Source organism: Brachyhypopomus gauderio, chromosome 4, assembly GCF_052324685.1.
Source record: "Brachyhypopomus gauderio isolate BG-103 chromosome 4, BGAUD_0.2, whole genome shotgun sequence".
Classification (NCBI taxonomy): domain Eukaryota; kingdom Metazoa; phylum Chordata; class Actinopteri; order Gymnotiformes; family Hypopomidae; genus Brachyhypopomus; species Brachyhypopomus gauderio.
In genome coordinates, this window is record NC_135214.1 from 10,843,850 (window position 1) to 10,871,632 (window position 27,783).

At 47.7% G+C, this 27,783-nt stretch overlaps 1 protein-coding gene across 7 annotated transcripts in view; it reads right to left on the reverse strand.

The window, feature by feature from the left end:
* asic4a (acid-sensing (proton-gated) ion channel family member 4a) overlaps positions 1-23,664 on the reverse strand; it is an 86,103-nt gene extending 62,439 nt beyond the window's left edge. For 5 of the 7 annotated variants that reach the window (XR_013130381.1, XR_013130379.1, XR_013130378.1 and 2 more), the window contains exon 1: positions 22,238-23,655. Coding sequence is in view for 3 of the 7 variants with exons in the window: in XM_077002156.1 (XP_076858271.1) it covers positions 22,238-22,813 (576 nt within the window). In the remaining 4 variants the exon portion in view is untranslated. Of the gene's footprint in view, positions 1-22,237 lie in introns of all 7 variants that reach the window. The other 2 variants (XM_077002157.1, XM_077002158.1) reach the window with 2 other exon arrangements.
* Between the last annotated feature and the right edge of the window lie 4,119 nt (positions 23,665-27,783).

Consider the following 27,783-nt stretch of genomic DNA (forward strand, 5'->3'; position numbering starts at 1 on the left):
CGTGCGTGTGAGTTTGAGTTCAGTCTATGCCCATGAAAACGACAAGAAAAGTTTTCTTTTAAACCATATTTTTGTCTAAAAACAACACACTGGTCTACAAAACGAGCTGAACTGATAAATAAATAATAAAAGTCCAAGATCCCACAGCATTGTGGGAGTGAAAGTGAAGGCACAGGAAAACGAGCTCACTGGGGAAGACTTCACGGCCCTCTGGGAGCCGCATCATTAGCAAGTTGCTGAGCGAGAGCTACTGCAGTGTTAATAAGACGACACTTCAAACAACCCATTGATCAGAGAGGCTGAAAAATATAATCTCATGATCTGATTTCTACTGTGGCCACTTTAGATGTGCTAATTAGGATCATCGATCCCATACAATGATGTGCAAGTCTAATGCTGGGGTGTAAAGTCCTTTAGGGCAAAAAGTCCTTTAGGGCCAAATCCATGCTCTCCTCTTCCGTACTGACTTCCGCCTGCACTGCCAGATCAATGAATGGAGGCAGCAGAATGGAATGAAACACTAACAGACCCTAGAGGGGTTAACCAGATAAACCCTAACCCTAGAGCGGTTCACAATGATAGACCCTAACCCTAGAGCGGTTCACAATGATAGACCCTAACTCTAGAGCGGTTCACACAGATAGACCCTAACCCTAGAGCGGTTCACAATGATAGACCCTAACCCTAGAGCGGTTCACAATGATAGACCCTAACCCTAGAGAGGTTCACAATGATAGACCCTAACCCTAAAGGGTTTGACAATGATAGACCCTAACCCTATAGGGGTTCACAATGATAGACCCTAATCCTAGAGGGGTTGACAAAGAAAGACCCTAACCCTAAAGGGGTTCACAATGATAGACCCTAACCCTAGAGGGGTTCACATTGATAGACCCTAAACCTAGAGCGGTTCACAATGACAGATCCTAACTCTAGAGGGATTCACAATGATAGACTAACCCTAGAGGGATTCACAACGATAGAGGGGTTCACACTGAGGGAGGGGTTCACACTGATATAGGTTTGCGCTGATAGAGGGATTCACACTAATAAAGGTGTTCACACTGATAGAGGGGTTTACACTGATAGAGGTGTTCACACTGATAGAGGGGTTCACACTAATAGAGGTGTTCACTGATAGAGGTTCACACAGACAGAGGGGTTCACACTGATAGTTTTGTGCTGATAGAGGGGTTCACACTAATAAATGTGTTCACACTGATCGAGGGGTTCACACTGATAGAGGTGTTCACACTGATAGAGGGGTTCACACTAATAGAGGTGTTCACACTGATAGAGGTTTACACAGACAGAGGGGTTCACACTGATAGAGTTTTGCGCTGATAGAGGGGTTCACACTAATAAAGGTGTTCACACTGAGAGGTTTGCACTGATAGAGGGGTTCACACTGATAAAGGTTTGCGCTGATAGAGGGGTTCACACTAATAGAGGGGTTCACACTGATAGAGGTTTGCACTGATAGAGGGGTTCACGCTGATAGAGGGGTTCATACTAATAGAGGGGTTCACACTGATAGAAGCGTTCACACTGATAGGGGTTCACACTAATAGAGGTGTTCACACTGATAGAGGTTCACACAGACAGAGTGGTTCGCACTAATAGAGGGGTTCACACTGATAGTTTTGTGCTGATAGAGGGGTTCACACTAATAGAGGTGTTCACACTGATAGAGGGGTTCACACTGATAGAGGTTTGCGCTGATAGAGGGGTTTACACTGATAGAGGATTGCACTGATAGAGGGGTTCACATTGATAGAGGTTTGCGCTGATAGAGGGGTTCACACTGATAGAGGGGTTCACACTGATAGAGGGGTTCATACTGATAGATGTGTTCACACTGAGAGAGGGATTCACACTGATAGAGGTTCACACTGATAGAGGTGTTCACACTGATAGAGGGGTTCACACTGATAGAGTTTTGCGCTGATAGAGGGGTTCACACTGAGAGGGATTCACACTGATAGAGGGGTTCACACTGAGAGGGATTCACACTGATAGAGGGGTTCACACTGATAGAGGGGTTCACACTGATAGAGGTTCACACTTGATAGACGTTCACACTGATAAGAGGGGCTTGTGCTTCACTTGTATTGGGCAGCTTTCATTATTTGCAGCCCTAGTCTGGACGTCTGCCGTGGTACGATGGATCGGAGGGGAGAGGCCAAGAGAACCGCAGCATAAGGAAGGAAGTAACCGACAGTGTGGTGACAGGATACAAATGTGAGCCTTCATCACCCTGGACACTAGCATAACCACCGCAGCCCCAGGCAGAGCTTTGAATCACTAATGCCTTTCCCTGCGGGTGGATGAGATGGGTTGGGAGATGGAGAGGAAAGACGTGCCTATAAGACTCTGTGAGCTGCCTGTAAGACTCCGTGAGCTGCCTGCAGGACTCTATGAGCTGCCTGTAAGACTCCGTGAGCTGCCTGTAAGATTCTGTGAGCTGCCTGTAAGACTCCCTGAGCTGCCTGTAAGGATGCAACATGGCAGGCTATGAAATCACAACTCAGTTTGGTCACGCAAGGATGTCGGGGAGAAGAACGACATTTTGGGAGCAGCTCAGGAAGGAATACCTGCAGGGAGACACTACGCAAATAATCAGCCAGGTCAGATAGACAGGTCAGACAGACAGGTCAGACAGACAGGTCAGACAGACAGGTCAAACAGAGACGCTGCACCTGGCTGGCCACCAGAGTGTCGGTGCTTGGTTGTGACGCTCACCATGCTGAGTATGTGCTGGGGCAGAACAGTTGAAGTGTTCTCCTGTAGGGGGAGATGGGACTGCGACTTGCCCAGCGTGTGAGGTTCCTGCTCCCTTCCCAGTGCTCACTACTGCATCGAGCCACCCCCCCCCCCCCCCCATCACAATACCGCCCCCTGGAGTTTTGATTTGACATGACACGAAGCAGGTGCCAACGTAAGTGCAGAACTGGCTGGCATTTCCTCTCACAGTTCAAACCTGGCACAGCATTCCAACCGCATGACTGTTCAGCCAGGAACCTGCCTGATGGAAAAAAACGTGTCAGTGGAGTGAGCGATCCGAACCCGCATTAAGGGCACAACCGTGCTGGTTCTGCACACACTCACATTAGATCAATTTTACACCCAGACACTCTTCTTATGATGCTTCATGTAAGCTCTCCAACAGATGGAATCCAGCAGGACTCAAACGGATCACATTAGTAGGCCTTATCCAGAACAGACAGCCCATGCTCTGTCTAGAGATTTCTTGGTTGGCTTCATGGTCCTAGCAGATGGGTTTGCCCATCTGAGCTGAGCATTTGCGTACTTCAACACTATGGTCTCATCTAACTCCATCCATCCTTTAAACTAGTTTTGCAAAAAAAAAATCAATCTCAAGCAATCAAATAAAAAAATGGTGGGGTGAAGAAATAAAGATATGGAGTAGCTGTTCATTTACTGAAAGGGTTTTTGTGCAGTGCATCAATAAGGGATCCAGCTCACCAGCGTATGTGTACACTGCTGGCCAGACCAGCATATGGGGCATGTGGACATCCAAACTTTCATCAGTTCAACAGGCAGGTTCTTCGTGTCCTAAATGCTCGGCTTGTGCCTGAGAATCACTTGAGGAACATCAGCTTTTTTAATTGCACAGAGCAGTTCTCATACATTCCACCGCTGGTCCGCTTGAATCTTGTGCAAAGCTAAATTTGGCCCTATAAAAGATGGATATAAAAATATCCATTACCACAGTGTTTTATTAAGTGGGCCAAGTTATGAATATGGACTTTAAAAAATAATCTGGCAAATGTCAGACAAAAAAATCAATCAAAGCAAGTATTCTACTCACAGTGAGAAATCTAGCAAGTAACAAAATAATATTCCAAGAATCTTTCTCCTCATTCCCTTCATCTAAACAAACCAACAAACAAACACCATACTAAAAGCACAAAGGCCCCAGAACCTATGGCCTAATGTGCGGAGAGGCATCACAGACGTATGGGAAACGTGTGGAGGAAACAGATCTCTGTGTCACTGCCCATTAAAGATCGAGAGGCTTAATGAGGAGTCAGGGGTGCACAGAGCAGTGAGGTCCCAAGAGGGCGGGCCTTATCACAGCGGCGATTAGGGGCGGAGCCGAGAGACAGCACACACGTACTCACAGAGCAGTGAGGTCCCAAGAGGGCGGGCCTTATCACAGCGGCGATTAGGGGCGGAGCCGAGAGACAGCACACACGTACTCACAGAGCAGTGAGGTCCCAAGAGGGCGGGCCTTATCACAGCGGCGATTAGGGGCGGAGCCGAGAGACAGCACACACGTACTCACAGAGCAGTGAGGTCCCAAGAGGGCGGGCCTTATCACAGCGGCGATTAGGGGCGGAGCCGAGAGACAGCACACACGTACTCACAGGGGGAGGAAGATGATGCAACTCAAACACAGACTGAGGAGCTCCAATCAGGAGGCTGGACCACTGGCTGGGCCTGGTCTCCAAGCTCTGAGAGATCACAATGAACATGAGCCCACCGCAGGTGCACGGAGCCCAGCGCGTGTTCAGGTCTCGTTCAGAGTCAGATGGGACGTTACATTCTACTTTACATTCACACCATGAGACTTCTGGCTAGTTTTAAAGAAGAAATGTCAGGTCATTATAGATTACAATTTTTTTGCCTGGGTAAAATGAATACATGAAATCTTTATTACCCACCAGACGCATGTGAAGGTGGAGCGTCAGCTCTGGATTCATTCCAGCGTCCTTCCTCCCTTCCCATGGTGCACCACACCAACCTTTCCCCTTTTTTTCTCTCCAGACTTCTCTTCTTGAGCCTGCCATGTTAGGGTCTGGCTCTAATCACGTAAGGGCTTGATCAAAGCGTCTGCAGCAAAAGGAGAGAATGCAGCGCCTAGTTCCTCAGAGGCCACTGATTAATCCTCTCCACTGACAAACCCACACTCCCTAACCCCTCCCTCTCTCCACACCCCTCCCTCTCTCCTCCCACACTCCCTAACCTCTCCCTCTGCCTACCCACACCCCCTAACCCCTCCTTCTGCCTACCCACACCCCCTAACCCCTCCTTCTGCCTACCCACACTCCCTAACCCCTCCCTCTCTCCACCTACGCCCCCTAACCTCTCCCTCTGCCTACCCACACCCCCTAACCCCTCCTTCTGCCTACCCACACTCCCTAACCCCTCCCTCTCTCCACCTACGCCCCCTAACCTCTCCCTCTGCCTACCCACACCCCCTAATCTCTCCCTCTCTCCACACCCCTCCCTCTCTCCTCTCACTCCCTAACCCCTCCCTGTCTCCTCCCACATCCCTTAACCCCTCCTTCTGCCTAGCCACATGGGACAGTCATGGCCTGATGGTAGGGAACTGGTCTTGTGACCGGAGGGTCGTGGGTTCGATTCCCAGACCTGAGGCCATGACTGATGTGCCCTTGAGCAAGGCACCTAACCCCACCTGCTCCCCGGGCGCCGGGCTAGGGCTGCCCACCGCTCTGGGCATGTGTGCACCACAACCCCCTAGTAATCACTGTTGTGTGTGTGTGTGTGTTAACTGCACAGATGGGTTAAAAGCGGATGACAAATTTCGATTGCGGTGTAAAAATCACAATTGACAAAATATGGCACATTTATTTTTACACATCCCCTAACCCCTCTCTCTCTCTACCCACACCCCCTAACCCCTCCATCTACCCACATCCCTAAGCCCCTCCTTCTTCCTACCCATACCTCTAAGCCCCTCCCTCTGCCTACTCACACCCCCTAACCCCTCCCTCCCCCACATCCACACTTCTCACCTCCCTCTCACCTCCCTCTGCCTAACCCCACCCGTTCCTCCGATCCCTCCACCCCACCCCACCCCAACTCCACAAGCCTCCTTATACCCTCTCACAACCCCACCCTCAAACTGGAGGGCTGGTTTGCTCCATCCAGACCTGACAGTACCTGCATCTGAGCTAATCAGAGAGATTAACTGTGTGTGGAGAGCAGGGGACCCCAGCTCCACTCTGCAGACAGACCCCAGTGCAGATAAAAGCTCCGGAGTAAAGCAGAGCTCTCACTGTCTCTGAGGCGGGTGATGAAAAGGTCTGTGTGCTGGGGGCGTGATGGGACTGCCTGAACCGTGCCGCACGCTACCCAGAGCGAGGTGCATGCGCCTCCTTCACCTCCTCCTGCAGGACGGGGAGCACGCATGCATTGAAAAAAGACCACCTCCCCTAGCCACCCAGCCAATGGTGCACCACTGCAATGTGGAGATGCACCAACCTGCCCCCACACTGCACACCAGAGCATCACACAGATCTGAGAGACAGCAGCACACAGAGCTTCCAAACTGAAGCGGTTGAAGCTTCCACATCCATATTCCACATGGCCGTGTGACGGACGGCATCTGTGGACAATGAGAGCCGGTTCACCAGCAGACACGGCAAAGTTGAGTTGTTTTATTGGTGTTAAATTGAAGTGGTGCTGGGGGTTTCAGAGACACCATTACACTCCCAGAGACACCATTACACTCCGTCCCTGCCCTGTGTCCCCCACTGGGAACTGAGATGGGAGAAGGAGAGAGGGTGATGACACTCACTGTATGATGTACATATCTCATAACAACCTGAGGAAGCTGAGAAACAAATATATATATATATATATATATATAGTGAGAGAGAGAGAGAGGGAGAGAGAGAAAGAGAGAAAGAGAGAGAGATCAAACTGGATCAAACTGGGATCGAGTCAGAGAGTGTGTGGGATTTAACTAGACAACTAGAAAGAGGATGAAATGCTCACAGAATGTTCCATGTCCACTTCAACAAAAACAAAAGAAAAAAGAGAGAGAGACATAGCGAGAGAGAGAGAGAGAGAGAGAGAGAGAGAGAGAGAGAGAGAGATGAGAGAGAGATGACGAGAGACCTGAATACTGAGTGCTGAAAGACTTGGTTCCTGATGATGACCTGCTTGGTGATGTGACCCCTGACCCCTGCAGCTCTGATGAGCATGCACAGTGCATTGACCGATCACACGATACGCAAAGTGCTGAGGCCCCAACAGCAGGGGGCAGAGGGCTGACTCCACCCAGTTCCACAGAGGGCTGACTCCACCCAGCTCCACCCAGCCTTCCTGGTCCAGTCTCCAACTGACCTCGCTAGGCAGGCTGCCCTCTGCTTCAGTCTATTCAAACAACCTCCCTGCACTCTCTCTCTCTCTATCCCTCCATTTCTTTCTCTCTCTCTCCCTCTATCTCTCTCCCTCCCTTTCTCTGTCTCTCTCTCTCTCTTTCTTTCTCTCTCCTCTCCTGCCCTCCTCCTCTCTCTCTTTTCTCTCTCTCTCTCTTACATACAGGGGTATTTACCTGCAGTCCTAACCTGTGGAACATTCTGCTGATGGAGGGAGGGGGTGAGGAGGGGTTCGTGTTAATGGTACTAAACTCACTCTGTTTGGAGGAGCTTGATGACACACACACAAACACAAACGTGTGTTCTGCCACTCCTGCAGCAGCAGACAGAAGTGGTTTCATTCACAGTTGAATGTCTGTATGGCTTCTTCTAAATTCCAGGCAGGACAACAAGGAACATTCCCATTCTGGCCCATATTTCACACCTTTGTGTCTTCAATTCCACACACTGCTCTAGTAATGATATGCTAATCCTGGGTGACCTATTCCACTGTTTGGGTTGTAAACTCTTTTATTTATGCAACATCCATGTATCTTTTCAGTCTACAGAGGGGGAGTTGAGCTCTTACAAACAGCACAAGCATATTCAAAGCCAGACAGTCAGATGTTAGATAGACAGATGGAAGAAGAGTATGGAGGGATAGAGAGAGATGGAGAGAGAGAGTGGGAGAGATGGAGAGAGAGGCAGGGATAGAGAGAGAGAAAAATAAGAGATGTATGGAGAGAGAGAGATGGAGAGAGAGAGCTGCTGTATTGCATATTTTAGTGTGTGGTTAATCTACAGCCTTTCAGATCCATCTCACCTATTTCATTCAGGTCTTCATGGAAAAGACAAATCAACACTAAACAAATAAGACAAACCAAACTAGCTCTGCATTTACACACCTCCACTTCCCAGTAAAACACCTCCAAGGCCCAGTAACACACGTCTAATAACGCAGTACACTGCAGCATCATCTGTGTCAACAGCGTGAGCTAAATGCTTCTCTGCATTCAAACATGTCTGATAATCCCTGAGTCACATCATGTTTTCTTACTGTCAACATACCTCATCCAGGTAGTTTAGGTCCTGCAGTGTCTGATAACAGGTCCGTTGTGGGTCAGGTGATGCTGGCTAGGTGGAACAAAGCCTGTGAGGGCTTTAACAGAATGGGCTCAGATCAGTGGCTCCAGGTCCAAGTCCAAATCCTAGAGTTTGTCCTGCTCTAACACGTCTAACTCAACTCGTCAAATCCTGGAGTTTGTCCTGCTTTAACACGTCTAACTCAACTCGTCAAATCCTAGAGTTTGTCCTGCTCTAACACGTCTAACTCAACTCGTCAAATCCTGGAGTTTGTCCTGCTCTAACACGTCTAACTCAACTCGTCAAATCCTAGAGTTTGTCCTGCTCTAACACGTCTAACTCAACTCGTCAAATCCTGGAGTTTGTCCTGCTCTGACACGTCTAACTCAACTCGTCAAATCCTGGAGTTTGTCCTGCTCTAACACGTCTAACTCAACTCGTCAAATCCTAGAGTTTGTCCTGCTCTAACACATCTAAATCAACTCGTCAAATCCTAGAGTTTGTCCTGCTCTAACACGTCTAACTCAACTCGTCAAATCCTGGAGTTTGTCCTGCTTTAACACGTCTAACTTATCTTGTGAAATCCTAGAGTTTGTCCTGCTCTAACACATCTAACTCAACTCGACAAATCCTAAAGTTTGTCCTGCTCTAACACGTCTAACTCAACTCGTCAAATCCTGGAGTTTGTCCTGCTCTAACACGTCTAACTCAACTCGTCAAATCCTATAGTTTGTCCTGCTTTAACATGTCTAACTCAACTCGTCAAATCCTAGAGTTTGTCCTGCTCTAACACGTCTAACTCAACTCATCAAATCCTAGAGTTTGTCCTGCTCTAACAAGTCTAACTCAACTCGTCAAATCCTGGAGTTTGTCCTGCTCTAACACGTCTAACTCAACTCATCAAATCCTGGAGTTTGTCCTGCTCTAACACGTCTAACTCAACTTGTCAAATCCTAGAGTTTGTCCTGCTCTAACACGTCTAACTCAACTCGTCAAATCCTAGAGTTTGTCCTGCTCTAACACGTCTAACTCAACTCATCAAATCCTAGAGTTTGTCCTGCTCTAACAAGTCTAACTCAACTCGTCAAATCCTGGAGTTTGTCCTGCTCTAACACGTCTAACTCAACTCATCAAATCCTGGAGTTTGTCCTGCTCTAACACGTCTAAATCAACTCGTCAAATCCTAGAGTTTGTCCTGCTCTAACACGTCTAACTCAACTCGTCAAATCCTGGAGTTTGTCCTGCTTTAACACGTCTAACTTATCTTGTGAAATCCTAGAGTTTGTCCTGCTCTAACACGTCTAACTCAACTCGTCAAATCCTAGAGTTTGTCCTGCTTTAACATGTCTAACTCAACTCGTCAAATCCTAGAGTTTGTCCTGCTCTAACACGTCTAACTCAACTCATCAAATCCTAGAGTTTGTCCTGCTCTAACAAGTCTAACTCAACTCGTCAAATCCTGGAGTTTGTCCTGCTCTAACACGTCTAACTCAACTCGTCAAATCCTGGAGTTTGTCCTGCTCTAGCACGTCTAACTCAACTCATCAAATCCTGGAGTTTGTCCTGCTTTAATACGTCTAACTCAGCTTGTGAAATCTTGAAGTTTGTCCTGCTTTAACATGTCTAACTCAACTTGTCAAATCCTAGAGTTTGTCCTGCTCTAACACATCTAACTCAACTTGTCAAATCCTGGAGTTTGTCCTGCTTTAATACGTCTAACTCAGCTTGTGAAATCTTGAAGTTTGTCCTGCTCTAACACGTCTAACTCAACTCATCAAATCCTAGAGTTTGTCCTGCTCTAACACGTCTAAATCAACTCGTCAAATCCTAGAGTTTGTCCTGCTCTAACACTTCTAATTCAACTCGTCAAATCCTGGAGTTTGTCCTGCTTTAACACGTCTAACTCATCTTGTGAAATCCTAAATTTTGTCCTGCTCTAACATGTCTAACTCAACTTGTCAAATCCTAGAGTTTGTCCTGCTCTAACACATCTAACTCAACTTGTCAAATCCTGGAATTTGTCCTGCTCTAACACGTCTAACTCAACTCATCAAATCCTGGTGTTTGTCCTGCTTTAACACGTCTAACTCAACTTGTCAAATCCTGGAGTTTGTCCTTCTCTAACATGTCAAACTCAACTCGTCAAATCCTAGAGTTTGTCCTGCTCTTACACGTCTAACTCAACTCGTCAAGGGCAAGTTTCCCGATGAGGCCAGTCAGGCGAGCTGAAGTGTGTCAGCGTGTGGGGTCTGGAGGGCTGGGACAGGCTGCTCAGTCCTGACACGCCTGCAGCTGTGTGGTGAGCAGCTGCACCCGATCACCCGCCGCACGCGCACACCAGCGGGAGAGAGCCGCACACTGACGTTGGGAATGTTCCTGAATCAGATCTGGGACTCGGGACGGGAGTTTAACAGATGGAGAATCAGTGCAGGACGGTGTCCCGCTCACGCTCAACCTGTGCGATACAACAGTGTGTCCCGCTCACGCTGAACATGTGCGATACAACAGTGTGTCCTGCTCATGGTGAAATACCTGCCTCCCCCTCTCAAAACGATCCCCACAAGCTCAGAGAGAGTTTAGAACAAAAAGAGGAGAAAGAGGGAAGATGATAAAGCCCCAAAGACGCTGCCCTCCGGTCCAAAGAGACTCTGAATAGAACCCGAATGCAAATTACTACATAATTGTTCAGAAGACGGGCCGTGAAGGTCATAGAGAACAAGTAGCAGTGCAGAGAGGAACAGGCTGGCGTGATCTATGAGAGAAAAGCTCTGACATTTCTTCCTAAGCAGGACGTGGTAGCTACGCTGTGAGCCACGTTATCTCCCGCACACGGGCGGACGCGGAGAGGCCGTCTGACGCCTGACTGCAGTTCTTCCAAACGTCTCGCTGATCAGACACTGTCTGATGAAATGGAAGAGATCACGAATTCAAAACGAGATAGCATTTCTGCACCCTCGTGGATGACATCAGAAAACAGCTATGCACAGCTATGCACCAAACATGTGGAAAAATACATCTAAATGTGGTATATTTGATATAAATGTGGTATATAAATGTCAAGTGTCAAGGATGCAAATAGTGTAATCATAAAATGGAGCATATGTCCAATTTGGTAAACAAGGAGGTGAAAACAAGAACAGTAGCAACAACAAAACAACCCAAAACAAACAGTCACAGTGGTGCTGGAGAAGGAGGAAGAGGAGGAGGAGGAGGAAGAGTAGAGGAGGAGGAGGAGGAAGAGACAGTCCGGGGGGGGGGGGGGGGGGGGGGGGGGGTGGTTCTGGGGGGGATCTGAGGGGGGGTGATGTCCTGAGAGGGGCAGTGTGTGTGTGTGTGTGTGTGTGTGTGGGGGGGGGTGCTCTGTTGGGGAGTCCTGGGGGGGGCGGTCCTGAAGGGGGCGGCCAGCCTCTGTGGTGTTTTTCTTTCTGGTCCTCAGGTCTCATAAATAAGGCTGTGTTTATATTCTGGGAGGGGAAGCCCGGGTGAGATGCTGCCATTACCAGGCTGACACCGCTCTCTCGGGACGCCAGTGTTAATCGCAGGCATCAGCTCCTCTTCCTGCTGGATCAATGTCAGCACAAATTTCAGATTGCTTTCCTGATGCGCGCCAACTTATCTGTGATTCAACTTTAATAGGTTATTGAACGGCACAAGCATTTAGGGAGCAGGGCAATATTTCAAGATATTGACAATCAAATCCACACAACTTTCTCATTAGCATACATCAGGACAAACAGGATTAATCATCGAGGCATGCATCGTCTGAGAAGGCAGTACAGTGATTGAGAGTGGTCAGATTCCCTGCCAGGGACGGATAAATTGTTAACCTTGTATATACGTCCAGAAAGTCAAAGATCGATCAGGAAAAAACAAAAAGGTCGCAGCTCTGTGCGGGGTGTTATTTAGAGAGGACAGGCTAGAGAATGGGCCACAGTCTAACAGGGTCTGTCAGGGACACGGACCAACCTCCTGCCTGTAGAATGGCCTTTGGATCTGTTTATGAACAACACAGTATATTACATCAAACACCACACACCCACATCAGACATCCACACTGATCTGAGGACAGTTTCTGGGTTATTTCATGGCTGGAGGAAATCTTGGCTCAAAGACAAGATGCCTACGCCATCATAACCTGTCATCATATGGCACATACACTCATGGGCACTTCAGAAGCACTTGACTGAGCACTAATATTGTACTTTGTAATCTTTTTACATCTACTAAGGACAGCAAAGCAGCCTGGTGTTCTAACACGCCGTCCGGCACCCTGCGTCCGTCTCTGATGACTTCAGATTGATGGGGTTCTGAGACTCTGGCCTGGTTGTAAAAACCCATGTGTCAGTACCTCTACAGGACAGGCTGTGCTGGGCGTGTAAGTATAAAACGTCATAACAGGACTAGAAAAGCACTGAAGTACATATATTGCCTAACATAAAATGAAATATTTAACTTTAGCATATGATCATATATTAGGGAAAGTAGCTCTGAAATGTTCAATGCTGGTAAATGTTAAATGTTTAGTTCTAATTAACGAGTGGACCACTTGTACACACTCCAGTGCTGATGTGGGCTGTGAGAAACTGTGTTTCATGTCCAGCACCATGGACAGCGCTCAGAGAGGGTGAGCTGGACACACACAGCTCCATCACAGCCAGCAGGACCCTCACTGGCAGGAGGCGACTCTGCTGGGTATTTACATGGAAGACTTGGAACCAGGGGCGGATCTACGGGCGGGCCTGGGTGGGCAAGGCCCACCCTGATTGGCAGCTGGGCCCACCTAATCACAAGCTCAGAATACAGTTTTCTGTATGAAAATTAATGAAAATAAACTATAATTGCTGCAGGATGGCGTGTAGTGCACAAGTCATTTAATGACCATACACCCCGCCCACCCCGAACAACTTTCGTTTGCCCCCATCCCCCCCCCCCCCCCCCCCAACAACTTTCCTTCGTGCTTGCCCACCCCAATTACACTTTGGCCCGTCCAAAAACTGCCGGCTGCATCCGCCACTGCTTGGAACTCGTATTTCGTTCTAGGGTAGAGAATTCAAACCATTTTACAGCATGTCAGTATTACGGTAAAGAAAGATAACGAATCATCATCATCCAATTAAGGTCTCGAAATTAGGGAATAACTGAGATTAATGTGAATGTTAATCCCAGTGACTTGATTGGGAAAACCACACAAACAAAACCTTTCTGTCTGGCCCGATCCAGTGCTAACAGACATAACAGTGAACATTCTGATCATGTAGTCATTCAAATGATTAGTAATACATAACATAATCTTGCTTAGGTTGACTGGCTTCTGGATGGAGAGGTCATGTGATCAGAGCCAGGATCCCTCCCCTTCCTCCTTGAACTGTTGCAGTAAATTGCCAGAGAAAAAATTCGACACCATCCAAGAGCTCAATGTACAATTGCATTCATGAATTTTTCATTCACCAGAAAAAAAGAGGCGACTCTTGAATAAATAGATCCTGCATTTCATTCTGGAATGTGATGCAAAATAATTTTGCCTTTTTTAGTGGCTTCATTAGGGTGTAATGTGTTCTTCAGGACCTGCGTAAGTGAGACGGGCTCGTGCGCTGCAGAGAGAGACGGAGCGAGCAGGCCTTGATGAATTAGGTGGCATTTCACTGCATCTGAAGGTCGAGTGGTTTGTCAACGTCGGCAAAACCTTGAGATGAATGATTCTGAGATGTGGCACACACCTATCTGTGGCGAAGGGAGCCAACATCTGCAGCGCCCGGTCATGCTGAAACCAGGGTGGGACAACAGACGGCGGACACGCTAATGCTGCAGCTAATGCTATTTCAGCTAATGCTTCAATTAATGCTTCAGCTAATGCTGCAGCTAATGCTACAGCTAATGCTTCAATTAATGCTTCAGCTAATGCTTCAGCTAATGCTTCAGCTAATGCTGCAGCTAATGCTACAGCTAATGCTTAAATTAATGCTTCAGCTAATGCTGCAGCTAATTCTGTGGCTAATGCTTCAATTAATGCTTCAGCTAACGCTGCAGCTAATTCTGCAGCTAATGCTTCAATTAATGCTTCAGCTAATTCTGCAGCTAATGCTTCAATTAATGCTACAGCTAATGCTTCAATTAATGCTTCAGCTAATGCTACAGCTAATGCTTCAATTAATGCCTCAGCTAATGCTACAGCTAATGCTGAAATGCTGGAAAGGATAACTAATAAAAAGCACAAGCAAACAGAAGAAGATGGTGTACGTCAACAGACAAGAAAGCATCTAGTACCCAGAACCTCTTTTCAAGCACTACAGACCTTTTGTAATCATTATTCAAACTGTTCCACGCATGTGAAAATGAAGTCTCCTTCCAGTGACCCAAGAAAAGACAAAACAACAAAGGTTTTCAAACTAGAACAGGGCAATAGAATGGGGCAAAAGGTTTTTTTTGAAATTGGAATTGGGATTCCTCCGGTTTCATCTGCAAACCCTGCGTTATGGTCGCTGTCCTAACAGAAACTAAAGCAAAGCCCTGAAGGAGAATCCAGCTTACGCAACCTCACCAGTCGAAATGAGGGTGACGGACTCTAAGCCCTCAGCTATTCAGTCACAGTAGCAACATTATCCTGCACAACAAAAAGGTCTCAAAAGGTCTCAAAAAGCAGAAGACTAAACTGGTAACTCCCAAATAGCTCTGCAGCCATGGCGCTGTGGAGAAGGTGAAGTTGCGGTGGTGAAGCCGCGTGCTGTGAGCCGTGCGGGGGGGCGGGGCGGTGGGGGGGGGGGGGGGGGGGGGGTGTCACTTATATCACCAGCTCTCAAGGACGAATACAGCCATTTTGCTTCATCCAAGGCTAGGTGTTTGAGGTGTTAGGTAGGACTTTGAAACCTATCCAAAGACTCAGAGTCATCGTAAGCTGATGGTGCAGCATAAAGATACCTGTCTTTCAAAAGCATGAAATCCAGATTTAGTAATGTTTCATTTAGTATGGGTTCGTGTATTAATGTTTCATTTAGTAATGTTTCATTTAGTATGGGTTCATGTAGTAATGTTTCATTTAGCAGGGTTGCCAACTCTCACGCATTGAGCGTGAGACACACGCATTTGACCGTCTTCACACGCTCTCACGCCACACTTCCGATATCTCACGCCAAAAAAAATCTAGTTTATTTACCTCTGATCCACATCTATGATTCAATTAGTTACTAGTTCACTCTGCCGCCAACCACTGGCGATCGGTCGATCGCGATATAATACTTAATTTGTGTCCATTTTACACCGCCCTGGTAACAATTTACGTTCGCCACCCCCCCCCCCCCCCCGTCAACAATTTACACTCGCCACCCCCCTCCAGGTTCAAATCTCACTCCAAGCAATCTTGAAAAGTTGGCAACCCTGCATTTAGTAGTGTTCCATTTAGTATGGGTTCATGTGGTAATGTTTCATTTTGTATGGGTTCATGTAGTAATGTTTCATTTAGTATGGGTTCATGTAGTAATGTTTCATTTAGTAGTATTTCATTTAGTATGGGTTCATGTAGTAATGTTTCATTTAGTAGTGTTTAATTTAGTATAGGTTCATGTAGTAATGTTTCATTTTGTATGGGTTCATGTAGTAATGTTTCATTTAGTAGTGTTTCATTTAGTATGGGTTCATGTAGTAATGTTTCATTTAGTATGGTTTCATGTAGTAATGTTTCATTTAGTATGGGTTCAAGTGGTAATGTTTCATTTAGTTGTGTTTCATTTAGTATGGGTTCATGTAGTAATGTTTCATTTAGTATGGTTTCATGTAGTAATGTTTCATTTAGTATGGGTTCAAGTGGTAATGTTTCATTTAGTAGTGTTTAATTTAGTATGGGTTCATGTAGTAATGTTTCATTTAGTATGGTTTCATGTAGTAATGTTTCATTTAGTATTGGTTCATGTCTCCAGGTGTGCAGATGTTCAGAGCTCAGATCAAGAATGTTATTTCCAAGTCAGGCGTATCTGACAGAAGCAACAATTAACCCGACTTATCACATCCTCCTCACCGGCGAGTTAAATATGTAAGATCAAACATCAGTAATCAGCAGGTGTGTATGACACTAACACTGTGATCTAGTACAGACGTTCCACAGCCGTGAGTCTCCCGCTCCACACTCACACTTCCACGCAGACAGAGACCTGCACTTGATATTTAAGCATGTGCTTGTTTATTGTAGAGTAATTAAACAGCATCAAGGAGGACCGAGCCTGGCTATTAACTGGCACCTTCTAAAAGAGACAGAAAGTGTGTGTGTGTGTGTGTGTGTGAGAGAGAGAGAGAGAGAGAGAGAGGCATCTGATCCATTCATCCTTTCACAGAAGAGAGACATGGAGGGTGTCCTGCTGTCACATGCTGCTCTGGATGTGAGATTCAGTCAGACGCTGCACAAGATACAGCAGTGGACAGCAGGGGACATCACTGGACAGCCTCCACTACGGGACACACTACGTCATCCGGGAGGAACGTCTCCAATTCTCAGCATACAGACGTAGCTTTGCCTGCAGAGCTGGGCAAACCTACACATGCCCCCACGCTCCACCACGGCTCTCGCTCAAACACACACACACACACACACACACACACACACACACACACACACACACACACACACACACCTGCACAGAGCAAGGTGGAAAAGACCATGCTTACACAAACTGAGCTGCCTGCAGAACTGGGCTGGAACCCAGTGCTCTCAACATTAACAAACACAGCAGCCACTGCAGGCCAAACCCAGGCACCAGATAATTAGTCACACCAGGCTTATGGCCTGGGAAACTCCACGATGGCAGAGAGCACTATCGACCCAGGAGGGGGAGGAAACCCAGAGAGCTGCTTACTATCAATCTTCTGCGCAGAGTCCATCACTGTATGATGAAACAAGCATGCCCCTTTACACACACACACACACACACACACACACCCAAACAAACATAATAATTCCAACAACTTGTTGGACAGCCTGTCAAACAGAGAAAAATGTGGGAGCGTCAGAAGAGACTGGAGACTCAACACCCACAGAATATTACAGCATATATATATATATATATATATATATATATATATATATATATATATATATATATATATATATATATATATATACACACATATACTGTATATGTGTTATGTTATCAATACAAATACATGGGTAATGTTGTAATGCAAATATCAGTTAATATATTCACATAATGCAATTATTGTTAAGAATATGTTAACAGTATACAGTATCCAGCTACTCTTTGGTCAAAATTAGGTCTGCCATGAAGGAGTCCCATTAAGGTTGACAAAAACACTTCTATGTACTGTACATTTAAAAGGTTCAGATTCCACTTTTGTCTTTTAACCAAGGTAAATTATGAAGCTGTTCTCAGCTGTTATCAAGCAGACACCATCTGACCACAGAGCAGATCAACAACATCTTGCCATTGTATAAAAAATTATAAAAATAAAAAGATTTTTTTCTGCATTGTTTTTTTTTTTATATTCCTAGTGGAATGGGTCAGTCATTTAATTTGAATATCTGAATATTTACTCACATAGAAGGTACTAATATTCAAACACTCTAGTACACAAAGAGGCCTGACACTCACTCTGTAGCAGTCTCCCTCTCCACAGTGGTGGTTTAAGGACAAACTCATTCAGTGTAGTGACTCACACTTGCAACAGGGGGCAATAATGTGGAACCCTCAAAGAGAGACCATCAGGTTTATCTTCAAGGTGAGAACATGAGGTACAACTCTGAGGTGAGACCGGTGAGACTGAATTCCTGCTCAGACATGACACCAGCAGTCTCAGCTCTGTGATGAGACTGTGAATTTCAGCTCAGATGTAACACTGAGAGGTTCACCTATGTGATGAGACTGTGAATTTCAGCTCAGATGCTAAAACCTGAGCTCTGAGCTGAGGTGATGAGTGGCATGTCTCTGGTGTGGCGGTGGGCTTATGTTCTGAGGTAGATCTCAGTGAGGAACATAAATAGCTCTGCTGCTCAATGACCTGTGGAAACCAACAGCAGCAGAAATGGGAGGCTAATTGACATGCTGTTTTGGCTGGAAGTGTGGAGAGGCAGTCACTTTCACGCTCCCCCCATATGAGGGTGGGGGGGGGGGGGGGGGGGGGGCACCAGACACCGCCCCCTCCAGGGGGGGAGTGAGTCTACGTCTGGCACGCAGCTCTCGCGAAGGAACGTCTGACTCAAGGAGGAGCGAGAGGCAGACAGACCGTGGAACACCTGCTGCCTCCAACACGCACACACTCTCGTCCCCGAGACGTCCCCACCAAGTCCACAGAACCGCTAGTAGTAATTAGTCCCGCGGTTAAACACACACTGCTCAGAGGCGTAGGTTTGCTCAGAGACGTAGGTTTGGGTCTTGTTGGAGGAGATCATTTTTTTGCGGATCATGGCACCATCTCGGTGGGCTCACACTCTTAAGTTTTCAATTCTCCATTAAAACACCTCACTTCTTCAAGGCAGACATCAGTGTCCCAGATGGGGGGCCCGTGTCAGGAGCTCTGTAGCCGTGCCAGTGTAGCTCTGCTTTGACTCTGGACTCCAGAGTCACTTTGTTAACCCTCAGAACCCAGCCTGGGGGCATCTGCTGGGATCACAGTGTGATAACACACTGACCAAACACACGGAGCTCATGGCTCTGCTACGTCCTCACCCGCTCAGATCAGCAGCTCTGCAGGGGTGGTGAACACACATTCAGGTGTTTATACTAGATTATGTCTTAGTTTTCTTGTTATGATTTCTGTTGTGAGTAATTAACATGAATCAATAATGATGCAACATTTTAATTATATCCCACAGAGACAAAAAAAAAGCAAATAAAGGTGAAAACAGTCTCAATTATTGCTGTGACATTAAATCATACACACACATGTGTTTTCCAGGAATAATTCACAGGAGACATTATCTGTAACCAATGTTAGTGTTTTCCTTCCCATGAATGCAAAACAATGCATATGAATGCAAAACATAAATTAGTTATGAACTCTAGGCTCTGCTCCTGGTATGCATGTACACACACACACACACACACACACACACACACACACACACACACACACACACACACACACACATGCACACGTTCCTAATAATGATAATAATCTAAAAAATATTATTATTTATTTTGATATGTGAATATAGAAAAAACTCCTCCCTTAACCCCTGCCCCTCCACCCTTACCCCTCTGCCCCTCCACCCTTACCCCTCTGCCCCTCCTCCCTTACCCCCCTGCCCCTCCTCCCATACTCCTCTGCCCCTCCTCCCTTACCCCCCTGCCCCTCCTCCCATACCCCCCCTGCCCCTCCACCCTTACCCCCCTGCCCCTCCTCCCTTACCCCCCTGCCCCTCCTCCCTTACCCCCCTGCCCCTCCTCCCTTACCCCCCTGCCCCTCCTCCATTACCCCCCTGCCCCTCCACCCTTACCCCCCTGCCCCTCCTCCCATACCCCCCTGCCCCTCCTCCCTTACCCCCCTGCCCCTCCACCCTTACCCCCCTGCCCCTCCTCCCTTACCCCCCTGCCCCTCCTCCCTTACCCCCCCTGCCCCTCCACCCTTACCCCCCTGCCCCTCCTCCCTTACCCCCCTGCCCCTCCTCCCTTACCCCCCCTGCCCCTCCACCCTTACCCCCCTGCCCCTCCTCCCTTACCCCCCTGCCCCTCCACCCTTACCCCCCTGCCCCTCCTCCCATACCCCCCTGCCCCTCCACCCTTACCCCCCTGCCCCTCCACCCTTACCCCCCTGCCCCTCCTCCCTTACCCCCCTGCCCCTCCACCCTTACCCCCCTGCCCCTCCTCCCTTACCCCCCTGCCCCTCCACCCTTACCCCCCTGCCCCTCCTCCCATACCCCCCTGCCCCTCCACCCTTACCCCCCTGCCCCTCCACCCTTACCCCCCTGCCCCTCCACCCTTACCCCCCCTGCCCCTCCTCCCCCAACTCTGCCGATACGTCTAGGATGTGCGTGTGCTGCGTATGATCACGACACCTCCATCCTCCCTGATGACATGTGAGGTTTCCTGTCAGGTGGAGATGTACTAACAGCCCCTCTGAATATCCTGGAGCTGCCCGCAGACACCAGGTGGAGTTAATGTGATCAGTGTAAAGGTGAAAGAGGGATTCTGTGTGTGTGTGTGTGTGTGTGTGTGTGTGTGTGTGTGTGTGTGTGTGTGTGTGTGTGTGTGATGAGATTCATAAAGCTGTGAGGCAGATTTTAACATCTGTTCAAAGCTCTATTGATATCCCCTGTAAATTTTTTGAAGAGAGCCAACCGCCCACCCCCCAACAACCTACCCCCCCCCTCACCACACACACACACACACACACACACACACACACACACACTTTCTGCCCATAGGATGCAGGAAGTGACAAGTCATGCGTGAAGACACCAAGATGCCTATAACAAATCTAAGTGACAGGTAGTCAGTTGCAGCTCACAGAGAAGGCAGGAAGAACGTAGAGGTTTGGAGAACTTGCTCCTCCACACAGAAGAGGCTCGTGTCCCTGAAACCCCACAGATCTGGGCCTGACAGGAGAGTCTACTCTCACTCCTCTTCTCCGATACATGCAAAATAAAATCAAGCAAACACACGTCTGAGAGTTCTGCCTCTAATTTAACTTATTTAAGTTCCCTCCACTCGGACATTGCAGCTGCACCATGGCCAAACGCTAAAGAGTTTTCAAACACAATCAATCAATCAATCACTCAAACATTTTTTGCAGAAACCTCTAGGTGGCAATGTGTAATTCTTATTGTCAGCTTGAATTGTCAGATAACACAACTGTGCAGAGACATAAAGCCTTTGTGTGCAGCGCAGTAAAGTGTTGGCTGCTCTCTGGAACACACAGCTCAGGGTCTCTGTGCAGGCACACACACACACACACACACACACACACACACACACACACACACACACACACACACACACACACACACACACACACACACACACACACACACACACCTGCCAGGACTGCTAAAGCAAAGCTACCTACACCAAGAGACTATGAGAGACCCCTGTTTGACCACACACACACATACACAACACACACAAACACACACACACTGCTCTAACCCCCGAGGACTGCTAAATCGAAGCAACCTACACCAAGAGACTATGAGATACCCCTGTATTACCACACACACACACACACGCACGCACACCCACACAGAGTGAGGGTGAGAGTGAAAGAGAGAAATCCTTCTACACTAGACTAAAACAACTGTGTAATAAATTATTTTATTTCTTGAGGTCAATCTAGCTAATGCAAAAGTCATGTATGTCTATTTTAAAATATTTAATATATGCAGTGGTAAGACATTAAATCTAACAATGAGGAATATTAGTCAGAGAGAGAGAGAGAGAGAGAGAGAGAGAGAAAGAGAGAATGAGTATGGTTAGAGAGAGAGAGAGAGAATATGACAGTATGACAGTGCTGCCCTGTGTGTGTCTGTGTTTGCCCTCCACAGGTAGAATAGCACAGGAGAAGTAAACAATCGTATGTTTTTCTCTTGAAAGTGATCACAGGCTCAAATTCCCACCAACAAATTATGAATCCCAGCTCAGACATGATCAGACTCCTGCACACAGGATTACCACGACGGACTCCAAACGATCATGTGTCCCCAACACCCAGCTGATACACACCCACACAACAGCAGCACAGTGTTGCCTCTCTCCTGCACCGCATGTGCAGACCGTGAGACTGTTAACTCCAGGTCCCTAACTCATAACAGCATTTCCACAACGGCTCTTACACAAGTGTGTTTGTGCGCAGTGGCTAAAGCACAAGCGTGTAGAATGAGAAGTTACCAACAGACCAGCAGCGACCCCGTCAAGACGTGAAGTCACCACTCAACTTCACAAAACTTCAAATAACTCTGCACAAAGATTCCTAACACATACACACACACACACACACACATACGCACGCACGCACGCACGCACACACACACACACACACACACACACACACACACACCACCACCACCACCACCCCCCTGAACTCACGACGGTGAAGTCCTCGGCAGAGCAGTTCTGACCACTGAAGTTACAGCTCTTCAGCATCTCGTCTAGCTGGTGTCCGGTGCGGTTAAAGATGTCCTGCATGTCCGGCGCAGGATAGTCCAGATCCGTGGCCTTGTGGCCCTCCTTGTTCTTGGGCGGCAGGCCCGTGAGGTTGGCCAGGTGGTAGATGTCCGCGTCGGTCAGGGCGGAAAAGCGGAAGCGGTTGATGTTGCAGATGGTGACGGCGGGGAAGACCATCTCGGCGCTGGCCTCCTCGTTGAGCGCCGTCACGTGCGGGTGCTCCAGGTAGGAGATGGCGGACTTGGCCGCCTGATACAGGAACAGTCCCAGCGCCAGCAGGAAGGCCAGCGCCCACAGGGCCTGCCGCACGCCCAGCCGGCCCGACACGAAGATGTGGTTGATCCCGTGGAGAGAGCAGGAGCTGGCGAAGCCGGCCAGGTCCTTGGCGGGGGGGCTGGGCTTCTCCACGATCAGGCTCCTCTTGTCCCCATCCTGTTTGTCTTTCTGCTTCTCATCCTCCTCGGCGAACTTGATTTTGCAAACAAATTCGATCGGCATGTGGGCAGCCGGGTCGACTCTTGCTTGGACGAGAAGTGTCAGTACTGCTCCTCCGCTAGACGAAGGCTCTCCTCCGTGCTCGGCGTGCGCTCTGACACACAAGATCTCAACTCCAGAAAGCAGAAAGAAAAAGAGAGGGGGGGGGAAAGGCAGAGGGAGAGAGAGAGAGAGAGAGAGAGAGAGAGAGAGAGAGAGAGAGAGAGAGCTGCTCCTGCTGTCTCGGTCGTCCTGGTCCTGCTGGTCCAGTTGCGTCTCTCTCCAGCTGCGCGTTGGAGTGTCGGAGTACCGGATCAGCACCGGTGCTGCTTATCAGCACTAATACAGCTGTCAAAGAAATAAACAAGCCCAGCACAGCAGTCCGCGCTGCTCTCGCCTTTACTGCTGCACACCAACACGCAGCGCGAACACTGAATGAAACAGGACCTGCTTAATAATTCAGGACTCAAGCAACACTGTCATTACTTCCTTTACGCGTGCAAAAGGCAGTGCTAACTTCCCCTGCGTGCTGCGCTCTCACGCTCTCTCTCTCTCTCTCTCTCCCTCCCTCTCCCTCTCACACACACTCACACTCCCTTTCTCTTCTCCTCTCCCTCTCCCGCACACAAACGCTCAGTCACTTTCTCTCTCACACGCTCTCTCTCTCTCTCGCTACCACCATTTGCACACCTCTTAATCCTCTGGTCCGCTGTGCTTTCATACCCCTTGACCGTAATAAGTTGGTGTCAAAGGTTGCTCCACCCAAGGCTCCATGTAAATGGCAGGTGGTCAGAAGCCCCGCCAGCTCCTCCCGTCTCCAGAGCGACTAATTGGAACAATAATGGGCAGAACGAAAAAAAATGAGCAAACGAGGCAGGAGTGTAAACAATCTGGGTCCTCCCGAGGAAGGAAAAACAGTGACAACTATTGATCACTCTGAAGTGTCTGTCAGAGATTAAAGGGGGCAGTTCAACGGTTGCTTTCTTATCAGGAATTAACGGCAGAGTATCACATGGCTCAAGTAAATGAACATCCCGCCCTGTGATCTGGAACCAGGTGACGCTGGAGATGTTCAAATAAAATATCGATCCCTGCTCGTTCTCTCCCTCATATTTCCTTCCGCAGTGACGGCGTGACTTTCCCCCAGACCCAGAAACAAAATAATGTAAATACAGAACAGCAAAGCACTTCCTGGAATGCTGCTGTTGCATCTGGTTAAACATGGCTCGCCACGCAGCTCGGCTCTCTCGGGGCTGAGACCTTTTAGGAAAAGGAGCTTTTAAAGGTGAATTAAACAGCTTTTGGCACATGTGCACTTCCGCTTACAGTGCAGAGCAAAAGCTCAGCACAGGATTAATGCACAAAAACCAGCCAACACACATTTGGAGTTAAACATGTCTCCTCCCTCTCTCGCATTTTCTCCCTCCTCCCCCTCTCTCGCATTTTCTCTCCCTGTTTCTCTCCCTCCTCCCTCTCTCCCTCTCTGTATATCTCTCCCTCTTTCTCCCTCTCTCACTTTTTCTGCTGCTCTCTCTGTTTAATAAACTGCACTCGCTAGTTAACACATTAGGAGAGCTGGCAGGGTTTATAAACGTGAAGTACCAGAGATGTTCCAGTGTGTTGAGGAAGCTTTGGGAATTTCCGGTCCCTGATGCACACAGACACAATCCTAACATGCCCACACCAGCCAGACCTCCCAACACCTCTCCTTAAACATCCTCACAGTGGTTAAACCACAGGCCGTATATATAATGGATGGTATGTCACCATTGATACCCATGCTCAGTTTTTGAAGCTACTAAGATGGCCGACCTGGGAATTACCACCTTGGGTGCACTTACGCTGTAGATGAAAACCTGCATGTGCCTTAGAGACTGTAAGCAGGACAGAATCCCCACCAACACCCCATCCACGCTAGGGCACATCTCCTCTCTCATACTGCACGGAGCGAACACAACAGAACACAAGAATGTGATCTTAAACATTAGTTAGATATCCGTAATAGTCCACAATTAGTAAATATGTAACTTCATTTCTATCAGCTGCATTCTGTAATCAAAGTATTTCTTCATCACAAAATATCTTAGCGACTTAAATAGTTAGCAACATTTCTAACATTTAATATTAAGTTAAAGATGTCATGCTAAGCCCTTCAACAACATTTCAGCAAACTAGTTAACAAGGTACCTAGAAAGCACATAAGCTAACTTGCTAACTTAGGGAAGTGAATCAGTTCAGAAGTAAATTATCTAGCAAGTTAGCCACTTTGCTACCTAGCAAACCAAAAAGAACCTGATCCCTAGACATTGCTTTACACAAATTAATTAACACAGTGGAGAGTGTGTCAAGTGAAACTTAATAAAGCTGAGGCAGAGTTGACAGCTATATACATGCATGTGTGCACACATACACACACACATACACGCACACACACACGTGTATACATACACGCACACACACACATACTCATACACACACACACACACACACACACACACACACACACACACACACACACACACACACACACACATTGTACATACAGTCTGGGCTAAAGCAACAGCCCAAAGCCTCCATACAAAATTCAAGCTTTTTAGACACATGTTTAAGGGCCTAAACATACAGCATCTTTGAGACACGTGATGCAGCCATGCAGGAAGCTGAGAGTGTTGAATACACATCTAACATATCAACACACTGCAGAGGTGTGAGGGGTCTTCACTAATACACCACCGCACTGCAGAGGTGTGAGGGGTCTTCACTAATACACCAACACACTGCAGAGGTGTGAGGGGTCTTCACTAATACACCACCGCACTGCAGAGGTGTGAGGGGTCTTCACTAATACACCACCGCACTGCAGAGGTGTGAGGGGTCTTCACTAATACACCAACACACTGCAGAGGTGTGAGGGGTCTTCACTAATACACCACCGCACTGCAGAGGTGTGAGGGGTTTTCACTAACACAGAGGGCAGGTAGATCTCTATCCTGGAGGAAATGAGCTCTGCGCTGCTGTGAGGAGCATTGCTACCTCCAGCAGAGTTCTAGCACCTTTGGGTCAACACAGTCTAGAAACGGTTCTGATAAAAAGACCTGACAAAACAGACAAAGACATGAAGTGACTAGTACAATAGCCAGCTATATTCACTGTTCTAGAACAATGATTTGACTGCATATGTAACATTAGTAGGTAGTAAAACACGAAAGGCTATAGGTAAAGGTCCCTCTAAGGTTTCTGAAGGTCTTAAGTTTTGGACCGAATGCCACACAGTCGTTTCCAACCTCCAAAGAACTCAAGTCATTGGAAACAATAATCCATTCCAACCTTTGCTTCACCTTAAGGAATGAAAGGTACCCATCAAGCTTTGCATACCGTGTTAAATTTTTGGGACGTTCAGACACAGAGCAGCCGGAGAACACACAACACGCTCCGCAGTGTCCGAGTTCTACAGAACCCTGGAGTCTGTCAGGCCTGAGACCAAACTGCACTGGTTCATACGTCACAGAGAGAAGACCCTGCTGAGAGGAATTAAACCACGAGAGATGCATGAAAGGGCAAACTAGCTGTCCGAGTCCCCCTGCAGCACCTCAGAGAGGACGCCAGCACCTCAGAGAGGACGCCAACGTCTCAGAGAGGACGCCAACATCTCAGAGAGGACGCCAGCACCTCCTGCTTCCACACACACAGTTGTCCCATTGCACCAGTCCTTTTTTCCTCTGTGGATTTTTTTTGCATTCGTCCTCCATTGCCTTCCATTTGAATAGAAACAAGGCGGAGCCTGTGTTGGGCGGAGCCTGCAGTACTGTCCAATCACATTCCCAGGTCATCACGTTTACACTTAGACAACACACAGCCTACACACGCAGTCCCACTCACATACTGCTACAAGTCTCATTTATCTGGAAGCTTCTCAGGTTGTTGAATGCTGAGTGTTTGTGATTTACTCTTTTAATGATGGGTCTTATTTCAGCACTTTTAAAACGGGCTAAAATTGTCAAAGGAAACCACAGCCTCTAGTCTAAATACACTTGAACTCAGATTTTATTCTACACTGCTCAATAAGGTACCTCAACCTGTTCACGTAGCAGACCGGAGCTATAGAGGCTAACCGCACTGACCCAGGCATGCAATAACCACTCAGTCTTCTAGCACGGCTTTTGTAAATAACGTGAGCTTGGCTGCTTTTGGTGACCTACGACCTCTCTTTTTTTGGCTAATCGGATGAGACGGTGCGGAGCGTGTGGTGTGTGGGGCGAAGCCGCGTGTGTGCGGTGCAGGAGGATGTGCGCTAACGCCCCGTGCTAACGCCCCGCGTGCAGGACAGAGCCGCTTCCCACACCCAAACCTCACCTCTTCTACGGCAGCAGACAGCAGGGTGCAGATCAACACCAGCTCAATCATCCAATTCCACACACAGGAATTCCAGCAGTATTGACTGCATTAATATTTAATTATGACAAATGGAGCAATCATTCAATACATTCAGCGCACGCATTTGCCAGACATGGTGTTCATCATGAGGCATGTTTAATATCTCTTACATCACACTCTGAACCCCAATGTTCAGGTTTAGCCACTGGGTCAGACTGCACTTTAAGGTTTACCAGATGATGTGATTAAGGACAGTTGTTTATGTTAATTTAGTTTTTAGCTAGTTGAGCTAGTTGACATAACGCATCTGGACTTGTTCTTAAAAAAGTTATTCCATAATGTGAGCGGTGCACTGGGGGTCTCTAGATCATTAAACTACCACATCTGCAGGCTAACATCTTTGATCATACCACTCGGAGGTTTAAAAACAAGATACACTAGTCAAAAATTGGATCTCAGTACAGAATGTTTATCTAACCTAGTAAATATGGAGCATGTGGAAGTGTGAAATCCACACGCTCAGCACTTTGTGTGCTAACAATACATCTTCTTCCTCAGCAAATCCAAAAAGTGACAAACTGTCTTCACCTTGTTTTGTAATCAGTGATTCTGAACATTTA